Genomic DNA, 23,788 nt, shown 5'->3' on the forward strand with positions numbered 1-23,788 from the left:
TATTTAATTAGTTTTCTCTTACTCTATCATATACTGCTACAAACTCAGTGGCTCACAGCACTCCTGCGTCCCTGCTTCTTGGCTTATGGCTCTGTAGGTCTGGTGCAGTAGCTAGGTTTTCTATTCTGGGTCTCACAAGGTGAAGATCCAGAATTAGTGAGGCTTGAGTGTGTGGGCTCTGGGGAAACTCCTATTTAACAGAAAGCCCCTTCCTATTAAACCGCCCAAGCTCAGAGTGTTTCAGAGAATCTCCTTGAGCTCAGAATTCACATAAGTCAGTGTGATTAAGAGGCCTGAACACTGTTTCTGAGACACGACAGTTCTCTATTTAAAGGTTTCTCATGATTGCTTCAGGAACAGTCAGGTAATCTCCTTTATCCTGAAGTCAGCTGTGTCACATTACATAAGCTGATCTTGTAAGCGAATTCACCAACCCGTCCGCACTGTCAGTCATGTGTACAAGGGGAAGAAGTCTCAGCCTTTGTGATATTCTGCCCAAATACATACTGCTCGTATTTTACCAGTGCCTGTGTGTTTTTGTGGGTGGGGTGTGTGTGTGTGGTGTAAGTATTTGCTTGTGTGCTGCTCTGGCCTCTGCATTTAAGCACATAGCTACACATACGTGCACCATATATACATCACCTCCTGCTGCTCCCCTACCCAACACAGAGCAGTGTTCTCTACCCTATAGCTTTAACACAGGCTTTTTCACATCTGAGCTGGGCCGGATGATTACTGCCCAGCCAGTAACCTCTCACGGTTCTCTCTACTCCTAAGTATTGCAGTTACAGACGTGCACAGCCACACCCAAGTTTTTGTGAGAGGATTTGAACTCGGCCCCTTTTGCTTGCAGAACAAGCAAGTACTCTTACCCACTAAACTGTTTTTCCAGCCCCATGAGTGTATTTTTTTAACAAAGACTAATTTTAACAAAGACTAATTTATATATAGATGTATGTATATATGTAATATAAATTATATTACAAATATAATTATATAAATTATTCTACAAAGAGATCAAATTGATAGTGTTCTTAATATCCTATTGAGAAAAACCAAACTGACAGCCCCAGTGTAGTAATTCTACAATTGTAATTTTGTTTGTTTGCTATATTCCTCACTAATTGCTGATATCATCAAGATGGGAATCATGTTTTATTCATTTTTATATTCATATTATAAACATGTGTCAAATATATGTACATATTCAAAATAAGATGAGCTATATCATTGAACTGCAAACAATTAAACTCTAACCAGCTTAAGTTAAAACGAAAGCAGGGCTGGAGTATAGCTCAGTTGGAAAAGTACTTGCCTAGCATATGCAAAGCCCTGGGTTCTCTGTCCCGGTACTGTATGAACTAGTGGCAGTGGTGGAAGACTGTAATCCCTGCACTCGTGGGTGACAGTAGGGTCATTCTCAGCTGGTGAGTTTAAGGCCAGCCTGGGGATATTGGAGACTGTCTTGGAAAAACAAGCAAACAAACAAACAACAACAACAACAACAACAAAAAAAAAAAAAAAAAAAAAAAAGAAGAAGACACCCTTAGGAGTTTATAGAGACATCTCATTGATTATCAAAAGGAACCACTAAGACTTCTGAAGAGAAGGCTCCAGTGCACTTCAAGAGTTATCAGCACTTGGAGGTTCCTGAGCTCTGTATTAACTGGAAGATTCCCTTTGATAGTATCATGATTGCACACTACTGAGTTCTGCGTATGTGCTGTAAAGTTTGAATCTCAGAGATGGAGAATTTGGTTGCCCCAAACCAAGGTGCCTATGTGTTCCATCCACTCATACTGAGGCAGGCTATTTGCATTATCTAGTATACGTCTGTTGTAGCATCCAGGTGCTGCTGATGAGCTGGACAAACACCAAGTACTATCCTTCAGGTGGGGAAGTGCTGGTTCTTGGCAGGCTACAGGCAGAACACTTGCCATTAACTCATGGAAGCAGGTTGAAAGCATAGGACTTACCTTGGTCACACTGCCTTCCATTTCATGTTTTCTCAGATCACTCATTCAGTAGACACTGTAGTGTGCATACTCTCCTGCTAGGTGGCCAGCTAGCAGCTATCATTTGAAGAAATAAGACCCCACCTCTATTGTTTGTTAATTTCTCACTGAGATATAAACCCTTCTAGATATCCATATGCCCTAGTTGCCTTTAACTATCAGCACCACACTGCATAGAGTCACCTGAAAAGAGATTAATTTTCCGTTGAGGTATTTCCAAGATCAGATTGGCCTGGCAGGAGATGGTTTTAGTTGTTAATTGATATTGGGAAGCCTAGACCACTGTGGACAGCAGCATCCCTGGGTAAGTGGTTCTGAGTGTAGTAGGAAAGCTAGCTAAGCATGAGGCAGCCAACGGCATTTCTCTGTGGTGTCTGCTTCATGCTCCTGTGTGAGCTCCTGCCCTGACTTCCCTCACTGATAGAGTATGTTCTGGAAGTTTAAGCCAAATAAATACCTTCCTCCCCTAAATTTCTTTTGGTCACAGTGCTTTTATCATAGCAACAGAAAGGAAAATAGAACACAATATATATGAACATTGAATATAGGTAAGATCCATTATTCTGGTTTCAGGCATCTGATGGGGATCTTCAAGCAGTCCACACAGGGATATGTACCTGGAATATTCTCTTCATTGTCTCTCCTTAGCAGTGCTTAAGATGATTATAAAAACACAAACAACTGCAACTCTAGCTTGTATTTCATGTGGGCGCCTAAGAAACTTTCACTGTTGTTCAAAAGCTTGATTCTAGTGCAAACAGGCTTGATTCTTTAGGAGACTCTTAGACTGTTACGGGCCTGAAGACTCATGAAGTCATGTGGCCTGCTGCTCATTTCCAGTGTCAACCTTCTCCTTCTGTGCTCCTTCTCCTGTGTCTCTGAAGTCACTAGGATGCCACTCTCCACAAAAATCAGTGGAATTAAATGCCATCGAAGTCATACTAATTTGTGGAAAAATCATTAAATTTTAAGCAGATGTCCTGAGACAACTAATCATGACTACAAAGTTTATGTGCAGCCATGTTTTCAGTGCTAGGAGCCTTGCACTAAGCTTTTTCTTGGAAAAACTCAAACTCAAGTCCTTATGCTTGTGTTGGAGGCACTTTACCAACTTCACCATCTTCCCACCCGCTTCGTTTCCTGAAGAATATTCACCAGTCTGATACTTCAGTCTACTTTCATTAGCAGTCTAGGAACAAAAACTGTGAAAAGTGATTCCTCACAACCCCATAGCTAGAGCTGGGTTCCTCCCATGAGTTACACAGTAGACTACCTCCTCAATGGAATAAGAAGCCATAAGATTATTTAAAGCCAGAATAGAAGTATAATCACATTAGGGAGGAAAGTCAAAAGTTCATGGCCATCGTCCTCTACATAGGAAGTTTGAAGCCAGTCTGGGCTACTCAGTCTCAAAACAGAAGATGATAACAAAGAGGAGGAAGCAGGGGTAGTTATGACTATAATCAAATCTGATTATAGTCTATCTATCAAGACCACAATAGCTTTGCTGTGTAAAGAGCGGACTGCAGTGCAGGTGCTGAGAAATGTAAGACAGGAAATCAAATACAGAGCTTTCTTTGATTAGGGTGAGAAATAGTGTCCCGCATATAGGGTAGAATGGGAAGCACAGGAAAGATTTAGGATGCATTGTAGGGGGCTGGAGAGATGGCCCAGCAGTTAAGAGCACTGACTGCTCTTCCGAAGAACCCAAGTTCAAATCCCAGCAACCATGTGGTGGCTCACAACCATCTGTAATGAGATCAGATGCCCTCTTCTGGGGTGTCTGAAGACAGCTACAGTGTACTTACAAATAATAAATAAATAAATCTTTTAAAAAAAAAAAGATGCATTGAGAACATAGAGTCATGAGACTTGTTCATGGGTCAGAAATACCACTGAGAAATAAGGTTTTTTTCTAGAAAGACTCTTAGCTCCCAGCCATACTCATGCAAATGACCCTATTAAATATAGTTGAATATGGGCAGGAAAGTAGGAGAGGAACTTTCAGGGAAGCAGAGGTTCAGAGCAGGGGGAAAGGGATGAGAGGATCATAGGGATGGACATGATCAAAGTACATTATAAATGTGTAAAACTGTGACTGGCAGAGCAAATTTCAAAGACTCTTAGTTCCTGGTTGAGCAAGAGGACAAGTCTTAGTTGAGTACTCATGTGAGGAGAATAGGCTATAGAACAATCTGGACAATGAGTGAAATAGTGAGTTCTGTTTTTCTCAGGATGCTTGTCAGACTTGTAGTAGTGACCCTTCAAGTGGAGAGTCAATTGTGGAGATTGAGCTCAGAAGAAGATGGGGTTGGATGTAGAAGACATAAATGTGGAAATGTGGCCTTTGTTAGAGGAGTTCGTCATCTCATTGAGGTTATTAAATCATACTGGAGAAGTATGCATAGGTGTTTATAAACTGAATGAGGACAGGCCTTTCAAAGAAGTAGAGACTTGACTAAAGTCTAAAGCAGGAATGACATGGACCAGTAGACTTGTTACCCTGCCTAATCAGGTCACTTTTGTATGTGTAAAGATATATCAGGTCTTATGTTTATTTTTTTCCCCTTCTTGGTGCTAGGGTTGAACTCAGAGCTTCATGCATAGTCAACAGATATTCTCATATTGAACTTCATCACCAGCTTTTGTGTGTTAAGCAGAAAACATATTTGTGAGTTTTCATGCTTTTATTTGTGAAAGATAAGACTTCACATAAATATATCTCAGCATAGTTATTGGTCTTGCACAATGAGTAACTAGTATAGGACAGTCATGATCTCCTACATAGCACTGCCTGTTGTCTGCTGGTCACATGGTAGAAACGAGCCAAATGATCAGAACTGGTATTTTAGAGGTGGTTGTGTCCATACTCTGCTCATTTAAGATGACACACAGCATCCACATAACCACAAGGCGTGATCTTTCTAGAGCTGTGCTATCCCCGTCCATCACTCTTCCTCACAGTCTGCCATGTAGGGCCTGTTGTAGACATCCCTGACATCCTTCATTGGCAGAGCAAAGTTTGAAGCCAAGTGAGAAAGCCTGGGAATGTTTCCAGTTCAAAGAACACAACGCTGGAGACATGACTAGGACCTAGAGGCTGTGTACAGATTTAAAAATTGACATGCCACAGTGCTGAAAGAGTTGACACTGTTCTAAAATTATCTTCTGCAACATCAGACATTGTAAGCTGGATTTGCTAACTCCCAGAATCATCATTCTGTATCACCAATAATTATATCCGAGTAGTATCTCTTAAGTGTGGCACCTATCTTTGTGTAATAGCTTTGCATGCTTGATCTCTCTGCAAACGTGTGGTGTTGTGCGCACATTTTGAACTGAGAACTAAGGAAGTACTTGTAATTTAAGTCAGGATCCTTTATCAAGTACTGACTCTTCCTGTTTGTCCATTTCACAGAAACGAAGATGCAGTCAATCAGATGGCCGTCGCTCCCTTCCCTGTACCATCACATTCCCCATCACCTGTTGAGGTAAGGTTGTAAGAAACAGTTCTCAGTGCACTCAATGGATTTTTCATTTCCATAAAACCTTACCTTTTGATTTTTAATCACATCTTATCTGTTAACTAGCAAATTTCCCTACCCAAGATAGAAAGCTGTGGAGGTATGATTATAAGGTATAAAACAGTGTTAAATAAATGTATTAGAATCAACTCACTAGTATTGCCTCTTCAGAGTTACAAAGTTCCTCAGATCTATTGGATGGCCTAGCAATGGCCAGTTAAATACTCCGAGTTCAGAGAGCCCCTGAGCTGCTCAGTTCACAAAGCTGAAAGCTTAGAGTAAGGGGGACTACAGTGTAGTCCCAGGTTGTCGCTGGAGGTCGAACCCTTGGGGAATTGTTGGTGTGAGTCTACATTGAAAGACAAGAGCGGCTGGCCTCCGATGTCCTCAGCACACCACAGCAGTGATAGACACTGGCACCCGTGGTCTGATGTCTCTCTCTTCCTTTTCCTTCTGGGCACTCAGTCTCATGGATGGTGCTGCTGACATTCGAGGTCCTTCTGACTTTCTCCCTCAGACTCTACTGCTCTGTGTGGGGTGCACCCCACCCCATGTCTGAATCCAATCAAGATCAGTCACCATTGAATCAGAAATGATTCCAGTTGCATTTTCTATCTGTTTTGACAAGTTATTGTCAAATAAGCTGCAAATTAAAAATTTGTAGCAATAAACATTATCTTCATTGTCATGATTACAACAGTCTTGCTAACACTTAAGGGTTTGGTTTTTGGTTTTTGGTTTAGTTTTTTTGTTGTTGTTGTTGTTGTTGTTTAATTTAAGACCTCAAAGGTTCTAGAGATGTAACATTCGAGTCTCTGGCATGCTTCGGGTCCTGAGTTCAGTGGATAACACCAAGAGACTGTGGTAGGAATGGTGAGAAGACAGCTCATGTGGTTGAAATAGATAGAAGACAGCTGGCAGAGAGCTGGCCCCACAGCCAAACTACCAGTTCAGATCCTGCAACTGTCCGTGAGCCATGGAGCCTCGGAGAGCTGCAGCTGCACTATCCCTTTGACCCACAGTCTAATTTCTTGCATAATAGTGACAATAGCTTCTGCCTTATTGCTGGGATTAGATAATGTATGTGCAGAGTATGTCGAGACCCAGTAGATAGATGACTGAGACCACAGATTGTACTCAGCTATGTAAATGCGCCATGGCTTCATCTGTTTTCTTCTGTTGGGAATGGCTTGAATATCAACCACATGCCTTCTTCGGTGTGGTCCTAGCCAGCTGCAATCTGCAGCTTCCTGCTCGGGGGAGGGGGGGGCCTTCACGTGGCAGGTGATCGAGGGTGCTGCTGGCTATGCCAGGCCCTGTCTGGGTACTACCAGTGTTACTTTCATGACCCTTGCACCCAGACTGAGGCAGTATTGTTATTTCCAACTGTGAGAAGAGACATGGAGGCTAAGTTATATACCCATGAGCCCACGTGCAGGTATGCCGGTCAGCATCTGCCTCTGTGCATACCTCACTGTGACCAGCAATCCCCAGCACTTGTCTTGGAGATGAAAGAAACAGTGTATATGAAGGACTTAGTAGAGCTCATGCCACAGAGCAGCATTCAGCACAGGTAAACAGTTAAATTTTAACTCACTCTTTACAGTATATATTAATAGCTATTTAAATTCATTTTTTTAAATTGTGTTAATCACTGAACTGGTAAGTCACCATTAAAAAATAATTCAGTCACCTATAAAAAAAAAGATTTTTTTTTCTTATATCTTAATCTTACTGAATCAGTAATTAGCCAGAAAAAGTAACTTGGTGTCATTCAAAAGAGTATCAACATCGTGTGAACATTTAAAGACTGACTTTGCTGATTATTTGTTTGTTTGCTTGGTTTGTTTTTTTTTTGTTTTGTTTTTGTTTTTGTTTTTGTTTTTACTAGAACTCATCCTCATATACAGACCAGACTGGAGGCTAGTCTCAAACTCGTAGAGATCTGCCTGCCTCAGCCTCCCTAGTGCTAGGATTAAAAGTGAGCACACCTGGCCTGATTTTGCTTTTTAAATAAAGCATGCTGCCAATGAGGTAGAAATTATGCCACTTATCATTTTCAAGATCCTAATTACAATAACTGACTGCAGTTTGCCAGTGTTAGCATTTCAGTTGATGGAGAATTAAGTCAAACAAGGTAGTTACATAAATACTTTTCTCTCTTTCCCTCCCTCCCTCTTTCTGTCTTTCTTTCTTTTAAGATTTATTTATTTATTTTATGTATATGAACACACTGTCGCTGTCTTCAGATACACCAGAAGAGGGCATCGGATCCCACTACAGATGGTTGTGAGCCACCATGTGGTTGCTGGGAATTGAACTCAGGACCTCTGGAAGAGCAGTCAGTGCTCTTAACTACTGAGCCATCTCCCCCACCCCCTTTTTTTAAGGATGCAGCTCCAGAATTTCTTTTACAGTGTTGACATTTGAATTACATTCTCTGTTCTGGTGGCTCTAGTGACTGTCACCACTGGAAAGGCGCCCTCCTTTGGGTGGGGTGAAGTCTGTAAGCGCTCTTCACCATGCTGCCTTGTTTGCCTACATGCCAGTCACTCTGCCTTTATGCATAGGTGGTTCTGTGGGCTTTCAAGCATAACTTATTAGGTGGATGACAAGAGAACCAGTTTAAACCATACACTGTATATTAAGTACAACCATGCCACTGTTAAGTTCAACCTGACAACAGAAATGTGGCCTGACGTTTATTGTACACTAGTGACATCTCACATTCCTCCCTTCATTTGGGAAATATTTATTAAACTCTTAAGTGTGGCATAGTTCCAGCCAAGTTATTTTGGGCCGTTAGGTGCTAGGAGAGTCCAAGAAAATATACTAGCAGAATATTGACCCACCGTGGGGTGGTATTGCTGTGTGAGAGTCAGAGAAGATATACTAGCAGAATATTGACCCACCGTGGGGTGGTATTGCTGTGTGATGCTGGCTAGTTTGGTTTTTCTTTCTACCAGCTGTGTATTGGTCACGTGACCTGGATAAAGGCAGTTAACCTCCCAAAGCCTGCCTGTCTCTGTGAAGCCTCTCCTAATGAGAATCAAGTCCTGAGTCAGAAGAGTCTGCACATGCACATTTCCATGGCACTGTCAGCATTTCCGTACACACTTGGCCACGGAGAAACCATTATGGCACTGTGTAGAACAGCGTGTAAGCACAGCTCAGACGTCAGGCACTTCGCAGTGTGAGCCTTCGTCCTGTTAGAATTAGCACTGTGAAATGCTCAGACTGTTCCTGGCACACACTGGGAGTTTCTTGTGGTTGTGCTCATATTACCATAGCCTCGAGCAAACAGCTCTGGCACCTTCCATCTTCAATGATTATGAACAAAATAGGATTTCTTCCTTTATTAAATTATTTAATTTTTGAATTGACAAATGAAACGTGTATGTATTTATCAGATTCAACATTGTTTTTTGAATATGTATACATTAAGGGATGGCTAACCCAAACTAGATAGCATGCATTTCTTTACATATTTTTGTTGTTGTGTGTGTGTGTGTGTGTGTGTGTGTGTGTGTGTGTGCCACACATGCGAACTAATATTACTTGAAATCTGTTAGAGTACTGCATATCTATAATCCCAGCATTGAGGCCAAGGATAAAAATAGTGAGTTTAAGGCTAACCTGGTCGACATAAGAGCTCCAAGCTAACCCGGGCTATATAACAATATCCTAACTCAACACATAATACAAAAGACAAAAACAAAACGGAAAAAACTCTTAGATATTTTCGAGACTGCAGACATTGCTTTTAATCTTAGGCTAATTTTATGTGTCTTATCCCGGTTTGTCCAATCTAACTGAAACTGGAGCTCTTGCCTTCCATCCTCTCAACTCCACCACTCCTTCCCTAGTAAGCCCTACACTCTGCTCCTGTGAGACAGTATTTTTAGAATTCATAGTTAAGTGAAATCATGTGATATTGTACTTTGAATACCTGAACTCATCTTACTTAACAAAGTTCTCCATGTCTACCCATGTCATCACAAAGCACTATTATTATTGTTGCTGTAGTTATCACTGTTATTAATACAGGTAGATTTACACATTGTATTTATAAGCCTCATTTTCCTCCTCCAGCCATCCATTGACCAAAGCTTAGGTGAGCTGTTCCTTTGTAACTGGGGTATTGGTGCAGTGAACGTGAGGGTGTGTTTCATTTCTTTGGTTGGATTTTCAAATGCGTTGCTGCTGCCAAGGGTGGCAGCGCTTCCCTCCCAACACTGGATGCTAAGGCAAGAGAACCATGAGCCCAGCTAGTCTGGGTGGCAGAGTGAGACTGTGTGCTTAAAAAAGGTTTGGTAGAAGAGACTGAAACATGGAAGAAGAGAGTATAGTTGGGGAGTAGAGAAGGGTGTGAATGAAATGAAATAATAGATGCTGTCGGGAACTAGACTTAGGCTTCATGAGAGAGAGTAGAATTCTAAACTCCATGTCTGAATGGCATGCTGTGAGCACTTGGAGGTGCTGGAAGCACCTGAATGAGATGATCTGGCCAGGGTTAGCTGAGTAGAAACGTCAAAGAAAGGCACTTGCTGCAGAACCTGAGAACCTGCATCCAATCCCTAAAACCATGTGGGAACCAAAACATGTGCTCATATATACATAAATAAATAAAACGAATGTCTCTCAAAGAAAGATACCTTAATTGAGGAGGGAAACCCCATTAAAAAGTCACTGCAGTGATCCCATAAGAGACAGGGAGGGCTCAGATAGACCCAGGATGTTAGATGTTCACGTCATCCCTCCATGAGGAAGCCTGGATCTTGTCTCTACAGCAGGAGCCTCTAGTTCGCTTGCCCCAAGGCTGTGCTTTCTGAATAGCTGGAGAGAGGGAGTGCCAGCCTTGGAGAGCTGCGGAGATGGTTACAGAGATGGTTACAGAGGGTCAGCCAGTACCATAATTTCCATTTTAGCTTTAATGGTACACTGCCTTTCTGGACTTCTGGCTCATCTAATAGTAAAGATGTTCAGGATAACAGGAGAAAAAAATTCAGTTTGTCATATCTAGTAAACAGAATTTTCTTTTTCAAAAAGAAGTACTGATGAACTTCTGCTGTGGTGAGAGTTAAAAGCCCTGAGTGGTGTTTTGGAAGAATGCATTGGATTTAGGGACACAGACATAACACAGTCTCAAACCACAAACATGAACCTTATTTTTAAAATAAAGACAACTAAGCTGGATGTGGTAGCATATGTCTTTAATCCCCGCACTCAGGAGGCCAGCAAGCCAGTCAGTGTTTAGTGACAACTCACATCAGAGAAGACAGTTATTTCTGTTGATGTGTTCTTGTCCTGTTGGATAAGGAATCTTGTTAGACATTGTCATCTAAACCACAAGAACTTAGCCAGACGACTGATGCTCTGCTCTCAAATAAAGTAACGTTTTGCCCTTAAGGTTCTTTCTATCCAGCTGGTAAGAATCTGTGGGAAAACTATATATTGAAGAAAACAAAATAGCAGAAAAATAAGCTAGCAAGCAAGGTATGACAGTACAAGGGGAGTCAATCCAGTGACAGCCTGGGCCATGTACGGAGACCATCTCAAAAATTATTGAGTTAGGCCGGGCGGTGGTGGCACACGCCTTTAATCCCAGCACCTCCCAGAGTTTGAGACCAACCTGGTCTACAGAGTGAGTTCCAGGACAGCCAGGGCTATACAGAGAAGTCCTGTCTCAAAAATAAATAAATAAATAAATAAATAAATAAATAAATAAATAAAATTTTAAAAAATTATTGAGTTAGGAGGCTGGGGAGTGACTCAGTAAAGCGCCTGCTGCACGGGCATGAGGACCTGAGTTTGGATCTTAGCACCAGTGTGATAGCTACGCCATGGCGCTGACCAGCCCAGCGAGCCAGCTCATGGGCTCCAGGGTCAGTGCTTTCTTGCCTGTGTGCGTGCTCTTGCACACACATACACTCACACATTTTCTTAACTATTAAAAATTCATACACTGTTCCTATCATGGTTTCTCTTCCCCCATCTTCGCCCAGATCTTCCCCCATTCATCCAGCTCCAGGGCTTCTCTATTTAGAAAACAAACAGGCAAATTTTTAAAAAAGGAAATGGGCTGGTGAGATGGCTAAGTGAGTAAGAGCACTGACTGCTCTTCTGAAGGTCCTGAGTTCAAATCCCAGCAACCACATGGTGGCTCACAACCACCCGTAATGAGATCTGATGCCCTCTTCTGGTGCGTCTGAAGACAGCTACAGTGTACTTACATATAATAATAAATAAATCTTTAAAAAATTTTAAAAATTAAAAAGTACAAAAAGGAAACAAACCAGAAGACAGACAGATAGACGGATGGATGGATAGAAGGATGGATGGATGGATGGATGGATGGCCCAAAAATGGCACAAGAAACACTCAGAGATAGACACACAAACAAAACAAAATAAAAACATCCAAACAGAAAACCAGGAACCGTAATATACAAGCAAAAGACCACTGAAATAAAAAATCTACAAAAATCACCATTGAGTTTGTTGTATATTGGCCATGAAGCCTGTCCTTACGTGTGGTTTATATACCCAGTTAGACCTCCATTGGAGAAAACTAATTTTTTCCTTTGCAAGTGGTTGTCACTTGGAGATAGCCTCTGGGGCCATCTGGCTTGTACCTGTGCAGGCCTCTGCATGTTGTCACAGTCTCTGTGAGTTCATATATGCGTCAGTCCTGTTGTGTCTGGAAGACACTGTTTCCTTGGTGTCACCGTCCCCTCTGGTTCTTAACAGTTTCTGCTTCCTTCCTTTTCTTCACATATTCCTGAGCTCTGGGGAAGACAACCGAAGTGCTGAGTGTTCTGAGGTCCCTCACTCTCTGAGTGCTGTCCAGCTGGCTCTCTGTATTTGTTCTCAGTCACTGCAAGATGAAACTTCTCAGGCCTGCATCCCAGCCCAGTGTGGCCCCATTCCTTTTTTTAAATAATAATAATAACAATAATAATAATAATAATAATAATAATAATAATAATAAGTTAAAGCATTAAACTAAAAAAAATCATCACCTTAGTTTGGAGATTCCCAGAGAGCCCAGGAAAGAAAGGGAGTTTAGAACTTTAGAAAGTGTGGGTAAATTGTCCTTAGTAAGGCACATACACACACACACACACCTTTAGCATCTTTGCTGTGTTGATGCACACACTGCCTTTGCATTTCCTCATCTATGGTCCTAGTTTGCCTCTCCCTGGGGGAGTTGTGAGCAGGCTCGGCCAAGCTAGCCACATTAGACAAGTGGTTTGAAGATGACCGAGAGAGAAGTGGACACTTGCCCTGGATGGACTGCCTCGCCCTGTGAGCGCCACTTTCCTTCAGCCAGATGGTCCTCCAGCCTCCAGGGATCCTTGTTCCTTAGAGTCATGCTGCTGACCTCCTTCCTCTTCCTGTCTCTGATTGTTTGCCATGTTTTGGGTTCTTGGCAAGTAGGGGATTATAAAGGCTTCTCGCTGTGTGAGCCATGTTGTCCTCACAGTGAAGTTACAATTTTGTTTTTGCAAGTTTAAGCACAGACACCCTTATATAACCTTTAGCTTACCTAGAAAAAGTAATTACATGCTGTGTTTTAGCCATTCTCAATTTCTCTGGTTTTTTTTTCTTTCTTTTTCTGTGTTTTTTGTTGTTGTTGTTGTTTGTTTGTTTGTTTATTTGGTTGGTTTGGGTTTTAGTTTTGGCCTGAGTCTCCTCTCCGTCTGGATTTGGAGTTTGTATCCTCCTCAGTAGAGCCAAAAGCAGAAGAGAATGTTAAAAGGTGGACATAGTACAGCTTAAAGCATGGCCTTTGAAGTGAGGCAGACCCAGGAGGAGTGCATACTGGCATTAGACAAAGGTCATGAAAGAAGCACAGATGTTGGCATCAAAGATTTTTCATTCTCCTCAGATAGATTCCTTGCATACATAATGAGGATGCAGAAGAGATGCTAATGAGTGACAGAGGAGGTAGTGATGCCCTCTAGAGAAACCATAAACAGGAGCTGCAAGACTGCTGGCAGAATAGTTAGTACATTGTCTGAGAGAACTTCTTATAAAGCAGTATGAAGTATAGTATAATAGGTACACAAATCAGTGAGTAATCAGTTATTGTATTATCAAATAATATGCATGTAATAATTGTATATGCTGCACTTTTAGGTGATTCGTGCCACTGTAGCTTCTTTACACCAGCATTACCATCAATGTGCAATGTGTGTGCCAATTTTTATATCAATGAAACAGGCTAGAGTCATTTGGGAGAAGAGAACTTTAATTGGGAAAAAGGTCCTCACCAGATCAGCCTGTAGGCAAGCCTGAAGAGCATTTTCTTAGTGATTGAAGTGAGGGGGCCCAGCTCACTGTGGGTAGTGCCATGCTGGACAAGTGGTTCTAGAGTGTATAAGAAACCAGGCTCAACAAGCCATGAGAAAGGGAGTAAGCAGACCTCCTCCATGGCCTCTGTATCAGAGTCTGCCTCCAGGTTCCTGCCTTAAGAAACCCTGACTTCTGACTTCTCTTGGTGATGGGCCTTGACTGAGATGTGTAAGCATAGCTACTTTGGATGGTATTTTATCACAGCAGTAGAAACCCTAAGACATATGGGAGGAACCTGCTTTGTGTATGGTCCATCATTTACTGAAATATTAATTTGTGGCGGATGATAATACCCCAGTACTTGTTTCATTGGGAGCTTTTTGTTATTTGTTTGTAGACAGTTTCTGCTACATAGGCTGGAAAGCTCTCTGGAACTCTTCCAGTGAGCTTCTCTTCCCTGGCTTTTTACAGCCTTCCCATCAGCTTCATCTTTTTAGCCTATTTCCCTTTGTTTTGTCCTGCTACTCTCTTGAACAATCAGTCAGCTAGCTGCCTTTCCACTTTTACAGCTCAGCATGAGCCCACTAACCACTCTGGTGTCAGCTTCTACTCTTTCTTCTGGAGACCAGCTCAGTCCACAATAGTAAAAACGAAAAAGACCCAAGAGAAGCCTCTTTACTATTACAACAGCAGGGACAGCAGCTCAGGAGGGCTTTCTCCCAGTGTGCTCTCATTGTTCAGTCCCAATACATGGCACATTGAAGTAGTTTAGGGTTTGCTTCAAATCCATGCATTCTCGTAGCAGTAGGTGGAAGGTTGAGGGGAGAGGCTCATACGTCATTCACTAAGGCTTCTGGTTGCCAAAGTCTGGCACAAACCTTTTGAAACTGAGTTAGCATAGTGAGCCTTCACTATACTGGCCAGGGCATTCAGCTGAGATCAAGAATTCCAGGAGTGAGTGTTCTAGACTGTTGGTGCTGGCCTTTGTCCTTCCAGCTGTTTGACAGTTCTTGTACTCAAGGGACATACCACCCTCCAACTAGATTGTTTATGACTAGCTAAACCGTGAAAATGGATTCATGAAGAACCAGGTTGCTACACTACTTATTGGCCCCAGCATCAAGTGGAAGCTGGATGAAATAGGACAGTGAGCACAATTCACAAGGAAGAGGTAGAGTGGAGCTTTTAATGGCAAACAACTGTGATTTTAGGCGAGAATCCTAAATACAGCTGCACTTGTGAGACTCTCCTGGTCACAGAAACAGCTGGTATATTATGTGAGACTGAGGCCCAATACTGGGTGGGCCCTTGGTAGGAGAACTTGACATGGAGCCTGATCAGTCATACATACTAACAAAATGTTGGCTGGATGAATAACTCTAATGAAGGGGCAAAGAGCACTGTCACTAGACATAGTGTTCAGAATTACAACCAATATATGTGATGTAATGAACCTGTTTGGATACTTAACCAGAGAGTGCAGCTGTCAGGGTTTTAGGCTTATTGCTTGTACTGGGTGTAACTGTACCGGATGACTTTCCCACATAGAGTATATCTTTAATGCATTCTTATGCCAAGACTTTATCCACATACAAGAAAAATAGAGAGAAGGACATCAGACTGTCTAACATGGTGCTTGTATGTTTAGAGTATGGTTGCAGAATACAGGGAACTGAGACTGCTTTAGTGAACCGGTGCTTTGTTCATTTGTAAGCACACGTTGTGTGTGTATTATCCTCTTTCATACCAGCATATATCAGATTTCTTAACTGTTTGTTTGCTTGTCCTGTGGGGACTGCTGGATGTGTTTCTATACTTGTTGTGTGCAGTTGTGGGAAAGCACCACTTAGAGAATTACTCACCCCATTGCTCACAGTGCCTACAGACCATCACACCTGCACGGGATTGGACCAGTCAACATTTCATCACAGGTCAGGAGTCAGGGGAAGGCCCATAAGCCCCACCTCCCCTGAAGGGCTTTGAACAGTTAATCAGCTATGGAAAAGGAAGTGTCATTTTCTTGTCCCTGTTCCAGTAAATATCCTCCCACCTGTGCTCAGGCATGAAACTCTCAATGAACTCAGTGGATCACACACAAAAAGACAGACAGTGGGAGGGGCACTTGTGACAAGAAAGATTTTAGTGGAAGGGGAAATAGAAACCGGAGGTTAAAAACAACTAACATGTAGTATTTAAGTAGGTAAAACTGAAACAATGAAAGATTTTTTTTGGTCATGTTGGTTTTTTTGTTTTTATTTTTTCAAGACAAGGTTTCTCTATGTAACCCTGGCTGTCTTGAAACTCACTCTGTAGACCAGGCTGGCCTCGAACTCAGAGACCCACCTGCCTCTGCCTCCCAGGGGCTGGGATTAAAGGCGTGCACCACTACTGCCTGGCCCAATGAAAAAACATTTTAAAAAGAAAGTCCATATTGCTACAGAAGCCCATGCCTTTAGAGTCTCTGCTCTTATGGAGGAGGGGCTTAGAATTAATTTACTGTTTATACTCTGAAGTCCAAGTTAACAATAGCAGCCTGAAAATAGAATTTGAGTCAGCTGTTAGATGTTTCTGTAAAATATTGCCTGTGTCTTGCAAAAGTAGAATTTGCCTCTTAGTTAAGGTAAAGATACCTAGGTGAAAGCTAAATCAACTCTTACTCATAAGTATTTAAAATTCATTTACTTTTTATTACATTTATTCAGTGTTAGGGGAGGTGTTGGGAGACAAAGGTTCTCTCCTTCTACCAAGGGAGTACTGAGCAGTAATTGTTTCTGCTAACACACTGAACAGACATCTGATATTTCATATGCCTTTTGGAATCCTTACCAGAACTGGCAAACTATAAGGTCCAGGTTCCTGTTCCTGACAGCTTGTTGACAAAAACAAGGGCTCTGACCTGAGGCGGCCATCCTGTGCCTGTAACAGAGAGCAGAAGTACTAAGGAGTACTCAAAGCAGGCAGCAGTAATCAATGCCTAGTAAAGCCAATGGACAGAGACGTCTGCTGGCCTTCTCTTACAAAGGAGCAAGGCAGAATGGCTCCCTTGGAAACAGTGTCCACTGTAACCTTAGGAACTCTACACCCGAGGCTGTGCAGTGCGCGTGGTCTGACACAGTGTGAATGAAGAATAACATCTTTGTGCTTGTCTTTTACTGTCCCATAGGATCTGGGTGGCACCGAACCTGTCAGTAGTGAGGAGGACAGTAGTGTGGATGCTAAACACCTGCCTGAACCAGAAAGCCCCAAACCGGTGAGAATCCTGCCTGTTCCTTATCCTAGCCCAGGGAGGGGGAGGGGTATGTGTGGGGAGGGGGACAGGGCCTGCATTTCTTACCACCTAGGATTCTTTGCCTGCCATCCTGGTCCCTAGGTACCTTGAGCTCTGAAACAGGAAGAGCTTTCTACTCGGCCTATGACAAGTTCATAGAGCACAGGGTCTCTTCCACCGTGCTTGAACTGTGCTGTCCAGTACTAAAGTGGCAGCCAACCACTCCTTCAAATTCAGTTCAGCCCTGGGTACTTCCAGAGTCTGGACTGAAAGAACTTTATTAACACAGGAGGAAGCGATTTCTTTGATTCCTAGTAAAAGACACCTACTTGCGCATGGACTAGAACTTCATCAGATGAGAGTTGTGGCTCTCCTTCCAGGTGGATAGGACATCTTGTTTGTCTACTTTGAACCAGGCTCTCTGATGGGTTCTGTATCCATGAAGATGATAACCATATAAATAAGGACACAAAGTTAATTTCCTTACATAGGTCAATGGCCAGTATGTGTCCATGCCTTTTTTCATAATGTGCCTTTCTGCCAATCACTTCAAAGTTGGCTGCAATTGTTACAAAGGAATGTGGGTTATTTCCCAGCCCCTCTGTATTTCACAATATCTTACAGATCTCCAAAAATTCACCCCTTACATAAGTTTAAATCTGGTTGTGGTATTACTATACTTGAAGGAGTTTGAGAAGTCATTCATTTATTTATCATCCTTCACCTTAGAAAAACTAATGTATTGGAATTGGCTTAGATTATATCTCCAACGAAGTGAACTGATTTGTTCAGGTGTACAGGAAAGGTTATTTCTAATTAAAGTTATATCTTCAGCAAGAGTAGAAATTGTAGCAAACCACAATTGAGCATATCTCCTTGGGACTCAAAGCCCCCAGTATTGAAAGGAGCAATAATAACTGAAAGGTCATTCATTTAAATACATGTTAACTCTCTGAGACTCTGTATCACTGTGGAAACATCAGAGAAAAGATGTTTAAAAGCAATATAATTTTTTGTAGCAGCCCCATTTAATCCCCAGAAGAAATGGAAAGGAAGGAGAGACAAAGTCTGGGAGAGTCTGATAGTAACAGAGCCTAGGTAACAAGGCTCTCCTGTAGGCTGCAGAGAAAAGCCATTTTTAGTCCACTCTGCTCTTAGGTCCCAATAGTGAGAGATGGCTTGCAGACAACCTAGGAATCATGAAGTATTAAGCTTCACTTTAAAATTGTGTGTGTGTGTGTGTGTGTGTGTGTGTGTGTGTGTGTGTGTGTGTATGTCCAGGCATGCACACACACATGTGCTACCTACATGTATATCTGTGTACTGCATATGTGCCTAGTCTGGGCTTATTCATGGATACTAATTCATCTAAGAATAACTGGATTTCCCCTCTTACTATGTCTCTTTCCCCTTATTTTTTTCCCTTTCCATCTTCCTCATTTTTTGATATTCTAAAATTTCTTTTACCATTTCTAGTGGAGTCTATGCATGATCTAATTGAGAAAGGGAAGATAACCTGAATTTGAACACATTTTCTAGCATAATATAAATGGTCAAGTATAAAATATTACAAGTTTGGCCTTGCCCTATTGTGGTGGCACATATCTTTAATCCAAGCACTCAGGAGACAGGAGAAGGCAGATCTTTAGGTTTAGGTTTAGTTTTTTCTACACAGGTTAGCAAAAGCTTTATAATGAGACCTTGTCTTTAAGAAAAAAAAAAAATGTGGTCTTGGGAGTGGGGAGATGGCTCAGAGGGTGGTGTTATCCATGAAGCATGAGGACCTGAACTTGGTCTCTAGTGCTCACATAGGAGTTGGGCAAAGGTAGGGAATCTCCAGTCTATCTATAAACTGATGATATGACTGCTCCATGTATGATTAAGGGAAAGGCTTTTATTGTGGATATTAGAGAGAGAATAGCTAGAGGCATATGGTAGAGTGAAAGAGAATGATATAAACTGAACATGACCAGCAGACAGGACATGGCCAGGGCCATCTGCAAGAGAGGGGAGAACAGCTAGGGATGGAGACTAGACAGAACATAGTGAGAGAAACAGAAGCAGAGAGGGAGCAAGCACATGGGTAATAGCAGGGCTATAAGGAGAATGAGTAGCTAGGGAGGGAATCTAGGGTAGAGGAAGAGGTAAGAAGGGCAGGATGCTAACATGGACTTTGAGATGTGCCATGGGTACTTGTGTTACTGAGGAACCTGGAGGCCAGCATGAGCCATATGTTCCTTCTGCCGGAGACTCCTTTTGGTAGATGGGAACACATTTCACAAGTTTCTGCAGAATGGTGGCTTTTATCTATCCACCAGAAATCCTCCTGCGGTCTAGGTTGAGCTTATTTCTAAGTATTTTGATTGCCTTTGGGGACTAGGGGAGGTGGAGTGTTACAGGTACGTACCACCATGCCTGGCTGTGTTTTCTAAAGGGGTTGAGATGGATAAATGCTCACACTAAGCTCCCATGTTTAGAAGCTTAGTGGTTAGGTGGGAAGGGAGGGGTAGACTGAAGGGGGTGTGTTCATTGCTTTCTGGTAACTGACCTCTGGATTGGCTGCTGCCTTTGTATCTCAGACTCTGTCATGGTTCCTAATTTTCTGCTTTCCTGTAAAACTAATTTACCTTTTCCATCTTCTTAGCCATCTCTTCCTCCATGCTGTTACTGATAACAAAATAATCCTAAGCAACCACCTTGCAATAAATACTAAAAAGATAACTAAGGTAAACAATGGCGAAAATGCTAATATTTCTCCAAATAAGGGGTCAATATGTGGAAGATGCTCAAGAGAAATGCACTAGAAAAAAATGCATGTCAGAGATGTGAGATCAGAGCCATGGTGAGGTGTGGCTTTGCAGCCAGTAGAAAGTCTATAATCAACACACCATGTAACAGCAGGTGCTGTGGGATATGGAGGAGCTGGAACCCCACATTAATTGCTGGCAGGATTGGGAAAGGTGCTAGATTCTAAGGATCTGTCACTGGCGGTAAGCAGACACTAATCCTTGTAATGGCTGCATCACAATTTTATTGAAATTACTACTTTGATCAGAGCTAAGAACTAAAAGTCCTTGGTGCTCAAAGGTCATGTGAGGGGCTCATTTAGGAACATCTGGATTGAGATTTGAAGATGTTGATTTAATTATCTCTTAATCCCTATGTGTGCATTAGTTCCCAGGCTGTCAAAATATTAAATCTTTAGATGCCCAAGCGCCTGTGTGAAATGGTGAAGTGTTTCCTATAACCTATACACATTCTCCATTTTCCTTAAGACATCTCTTGTGCACCTGTAATACTGCATAGGTTGTTCTTATACTGTTAGATATTACTGTTCTACTTGCACGGTTGTACATATTGTTTATGGAATAATGACAAGCAGCCTATATGTGTTCAGTACAGATGCAGGGTTTGAATCTGGTATGTGGGTGTTTAATATTGTCCATTTGTGGTGGCTGAATCTTAGATGCTCTGTGTTATGTAAGCACAAAATGCTGACTGTAGTTGAGAATGGAGCAGAAAAGAAAAAAAGGTGGGGCTGGAGAGATAGCTCAGCAGTTAATAATACATACTGTTCTTACAGAGGACCTGAGTTTAGGTAACAGCACTCATATTAGGCAACTCCAGGAGATCCAGTGTTTCTAGCCTCTCTAGGCTCATGTGCATATACCCCACCACACACAGAAACACACATACACATAATTTAAAAATAAAGAAAACCGCCGGGTGGCACACACCTTTAATCCAAGCACTTGGGAGGCAGAGGCAGGCAAATTTCTGAGTTCGAGGCCAGCCTGGTCTACAGAGTGAGTTCCAGGACAGCCAGGGCTACACAGAGAAACCCTGTCTCGAAAACAAACAAACAAACAAAAAGAAAAGAAAACCAAGAGAGAGAAAGAAGGAGGTGATTCTAGGTGATCTTAGAACCTTGGATAGTCTGCTGAACTGAACTTGTTCAGCCGGTAAGATGTAAGCATTTGGAGAAGTCAGCGGAAGCCAGATCACATTACACAGATGATCTTTGAGCTAACAACAAAAGAAGGTCTCAGAGGGCTACAGGGGCTGGCTATAAATTCCTTGTAGCTGCTATGTACAGATCAAATGGCAGATGGTACAGTCCAGAGTGGACACTGACAGGCTGGGTAGGAGTCTGTGGCATCAATGGCAATGTTCAGGATACAGAATATGCAACAATGTGTTTCAGGAAAAGGCCACACAGATGGCAGTGAAGAGACTCACCTTTCTTGGCTCATTGTGCTAATCCTCTTCAGTATGTGTTCCTTTAAGCCTTCTTCCACAGGTTTAGGGTGACAGAAGTTCTATTCATCTTCATCACAAGCCTTATCCCTAGGGTGTGGCCAACATCCCAAGGTCACGCCACTCAAAATGACCCCAACAGATATGCCCTGTATTCTTTCTCTGTTTTGTGAAAGTACATGGTACAGCTGTGTGCCAAGTGACATGTGTCATTTCAGCCTGGTTCACATAGCAGCCTCTGTGACATTTCCCACTGCTCAATGTTTTAAGTTGCTTCAGGTTTGCTTGTTTTCTCCATGCTGTCAGTGGCATTTGTTGCTCTCCTCTGTCATAAAACGTACTTCTGACCCTTAGCACAGGGATATACACGTGGGAGAAACCAGGATGCTCAAGGTAACATCCAGCCTGGAATTTCTTTGTGGTGATTTTAGAAGTTATAGGGTACAAAGCTCATGCCTGGGGAAACATGAGCTGTTTCCAAAATTAACTTTCACTGACCTAAATAGTCTGTGGCATGAAAATTCAAGCGGAAGCCGACAGCTCATCTTACCATTTCAGGTTCCATCTGCTGGACTGCCAAGATCTTAACATCACCCCACTCTCTGCCTTGAAATGCCTGGTTCATATAAGATTTGCAAACATAGTTCAGGGAAGATCAGTTTTAGATAGCGCCTTTATGTCAAGATACTCAGGGAAGATCAGTTTTAAATAGTGCCTGTATATCAGGATCCTCTGGTCAGACTCACCTTTCCCAGGGTGAGGACTGTCAGGTACAACCCAAGAGCCTGATTCTGTAGACTGACTCTTCCTCTGCCAATACTTGCTGTAAAGAGCTCACTCTGCTCTCTCTGACTTCTCCAAGCCTGGCTCTTTGCTGCCTCTTTGATATGAGGTCTGACTCTGATTCTGAACATGAAACTCAATCACCATCAGTTGCCTTAAGCAAGGCTTAGTCAACAGGCACTGGCATTAAGACCACATTTTGCCTAGGTAAAACCCAAGTGAGCCAAAGCCCTAGTTTTTCAGTCTACACTTTTCTTAGAATCTGCATTTTCTTAGAAGTAAAAACACATAAGACACCATTAAGATTCAGGAGTTCAATTTGATCCAAAATAGCTCTCATCGGTGGTCAGGGGCCTGGCCCACATAGCAGTGTCTTTCTTTCAGTCATCACAGTGTTCCAGAGATCTAAGCTAAGTTTTTTACAGAGGAGCTTTTAATTTTTTTAAAAAAGAGTAACCTTATTAATTCTTGGAGAATTTCATAGTGATATGATTATACTCACCCTCAACTCTACCCATAACCTCTCCCAATTCATTACTATCTCCCTACTGACAACCTAGTCTCGTTTTCTCTTTTCTCCTCCCCCTCCTGATTTACTTCCCTGTTGACTCCAGTTTTGCCCTCCATATTTTTATGGTGTGCAGCCATCTACTGGATCACAGTTTACCTACCAAAGCCCACACCCTTAAGGAAAGCTGACAGTACCTCCCTCAGCAGCCATCCCTGTCCATGGCTCCAGAACTAGGGATGGGGACTCATCTGTACAGAGCTTTTATCCAAAAATTCTAGTTCCCAGTTCTATTTGCAGATGGATGACTGCCCCTTCAGTGTGTTTTGTCTGCTTGTCTACCCCCTGGCAGTCTCACGGTTCTCTTAGCCCTTTGCCTGCCTTGTTTGTCCCCATCACCAGAAGTGCCCACACCTGCAGTCAGGATCCAATACCTTCTGTATCTGTCTCACTGATGTTGATGTCTGAGCCACAAGGCTTCTCAGAGATGGTGTTGGGCCAGAAAGAGCCCAAGTCCTTCTTTAGGAGAGCACCTAACCTGTGAGGAAGAACACTGACACGGCATGGCACTGACAGACTGCAGAATCCAATGAAGCACTTTCCTGCCCACAGTCCCACAGTTACTTAGGAGACAGGAAAAATGACCACCAGAGAGTTCTTCATTTTAGATGCCCCCCTTTCTTTTACAAAAACACATAGTGGGTAGCCTCACACTGATTACAAAGCTTCAGATCTGTGTGTGGTGGGGAGAGTGGACATGTTGGGGTTGGGAGTCAGACATCCACCTCAGGTCTCTTCCTCCAGCACAATCACCCCGAAGCTCCCTAGTCAGCCCCTGGGATCCACCTATCTCTGCCTCCCCAGCACTGGAACCCCAGTTTGCATTCCACTGTATCCAGTTTGTTAGTGGGTTCTTGGGTATCAAACACCAAACACACAATACTTTAACTACTGAGTTATGTCCCCAACCTTCCACATAATACCTTTTTAGTCTCCCTTGCTCTCCTCCTCTCTAGAAAATCAGCTGCATCTATCCCCAAAGGTTGTTTAGAAAATTTAACAGCCAGTTGAAAAATCTGTTGTCCAAGAAGAGTCTACTTTGTTTCATGCAGTGTCCCTGCCTTAAGGAGAGCACT

The 23,788-nt window shown here is 42.5% G+C and overlaps 1 protein-coding gene across 5 annotated transcripts in view; it reads left to right on the plus strand.

Moving 5' to 3' along the window:
• Patj (PATJ crumbs cell polarity complex component) overlaps nucleotides 1-23,788 on the plus strand; it is a 314,427-nt gene that overhangs the window by 210,364 nt on the left and 80,275 nt on the right. For all 5 annotated transcript variants that reach the window (XM_031377903.1, XM_031377900.1, XM_031377901.1 and 2 more), the window contains 2 exons: nucleotides 5,434-5,506; nucleotides 17,000-17,086. In XM_031377903.1, coding sequence (XP_031233763.1) covers nucleotides 5,434-5,506; nucleotides 17,000-17,086 — 160 coding nt within the window. The remainder of the gene's footprint in view (nucleotides 1-5,433; nucleotides 5,507-16,999; nucleotides 17,087-23,788) is intronic.

The sequence above is a fragment of the Mastomys coucha genome, unplaced genomic scaffold (assembly GCF_008632895.1).
Source record: "Mastomys coucha isolate ucsf_1 unplaced genomic scaffold, UCSF_Mcou_1 pScaffold18, whole genome shotgun sequence".
Lineage (NCBI taxonomy): Eukaryota > Metazoa > Chordata > Mammalia > Rodentia > Muridae > Mastomys > Mastomys coucha.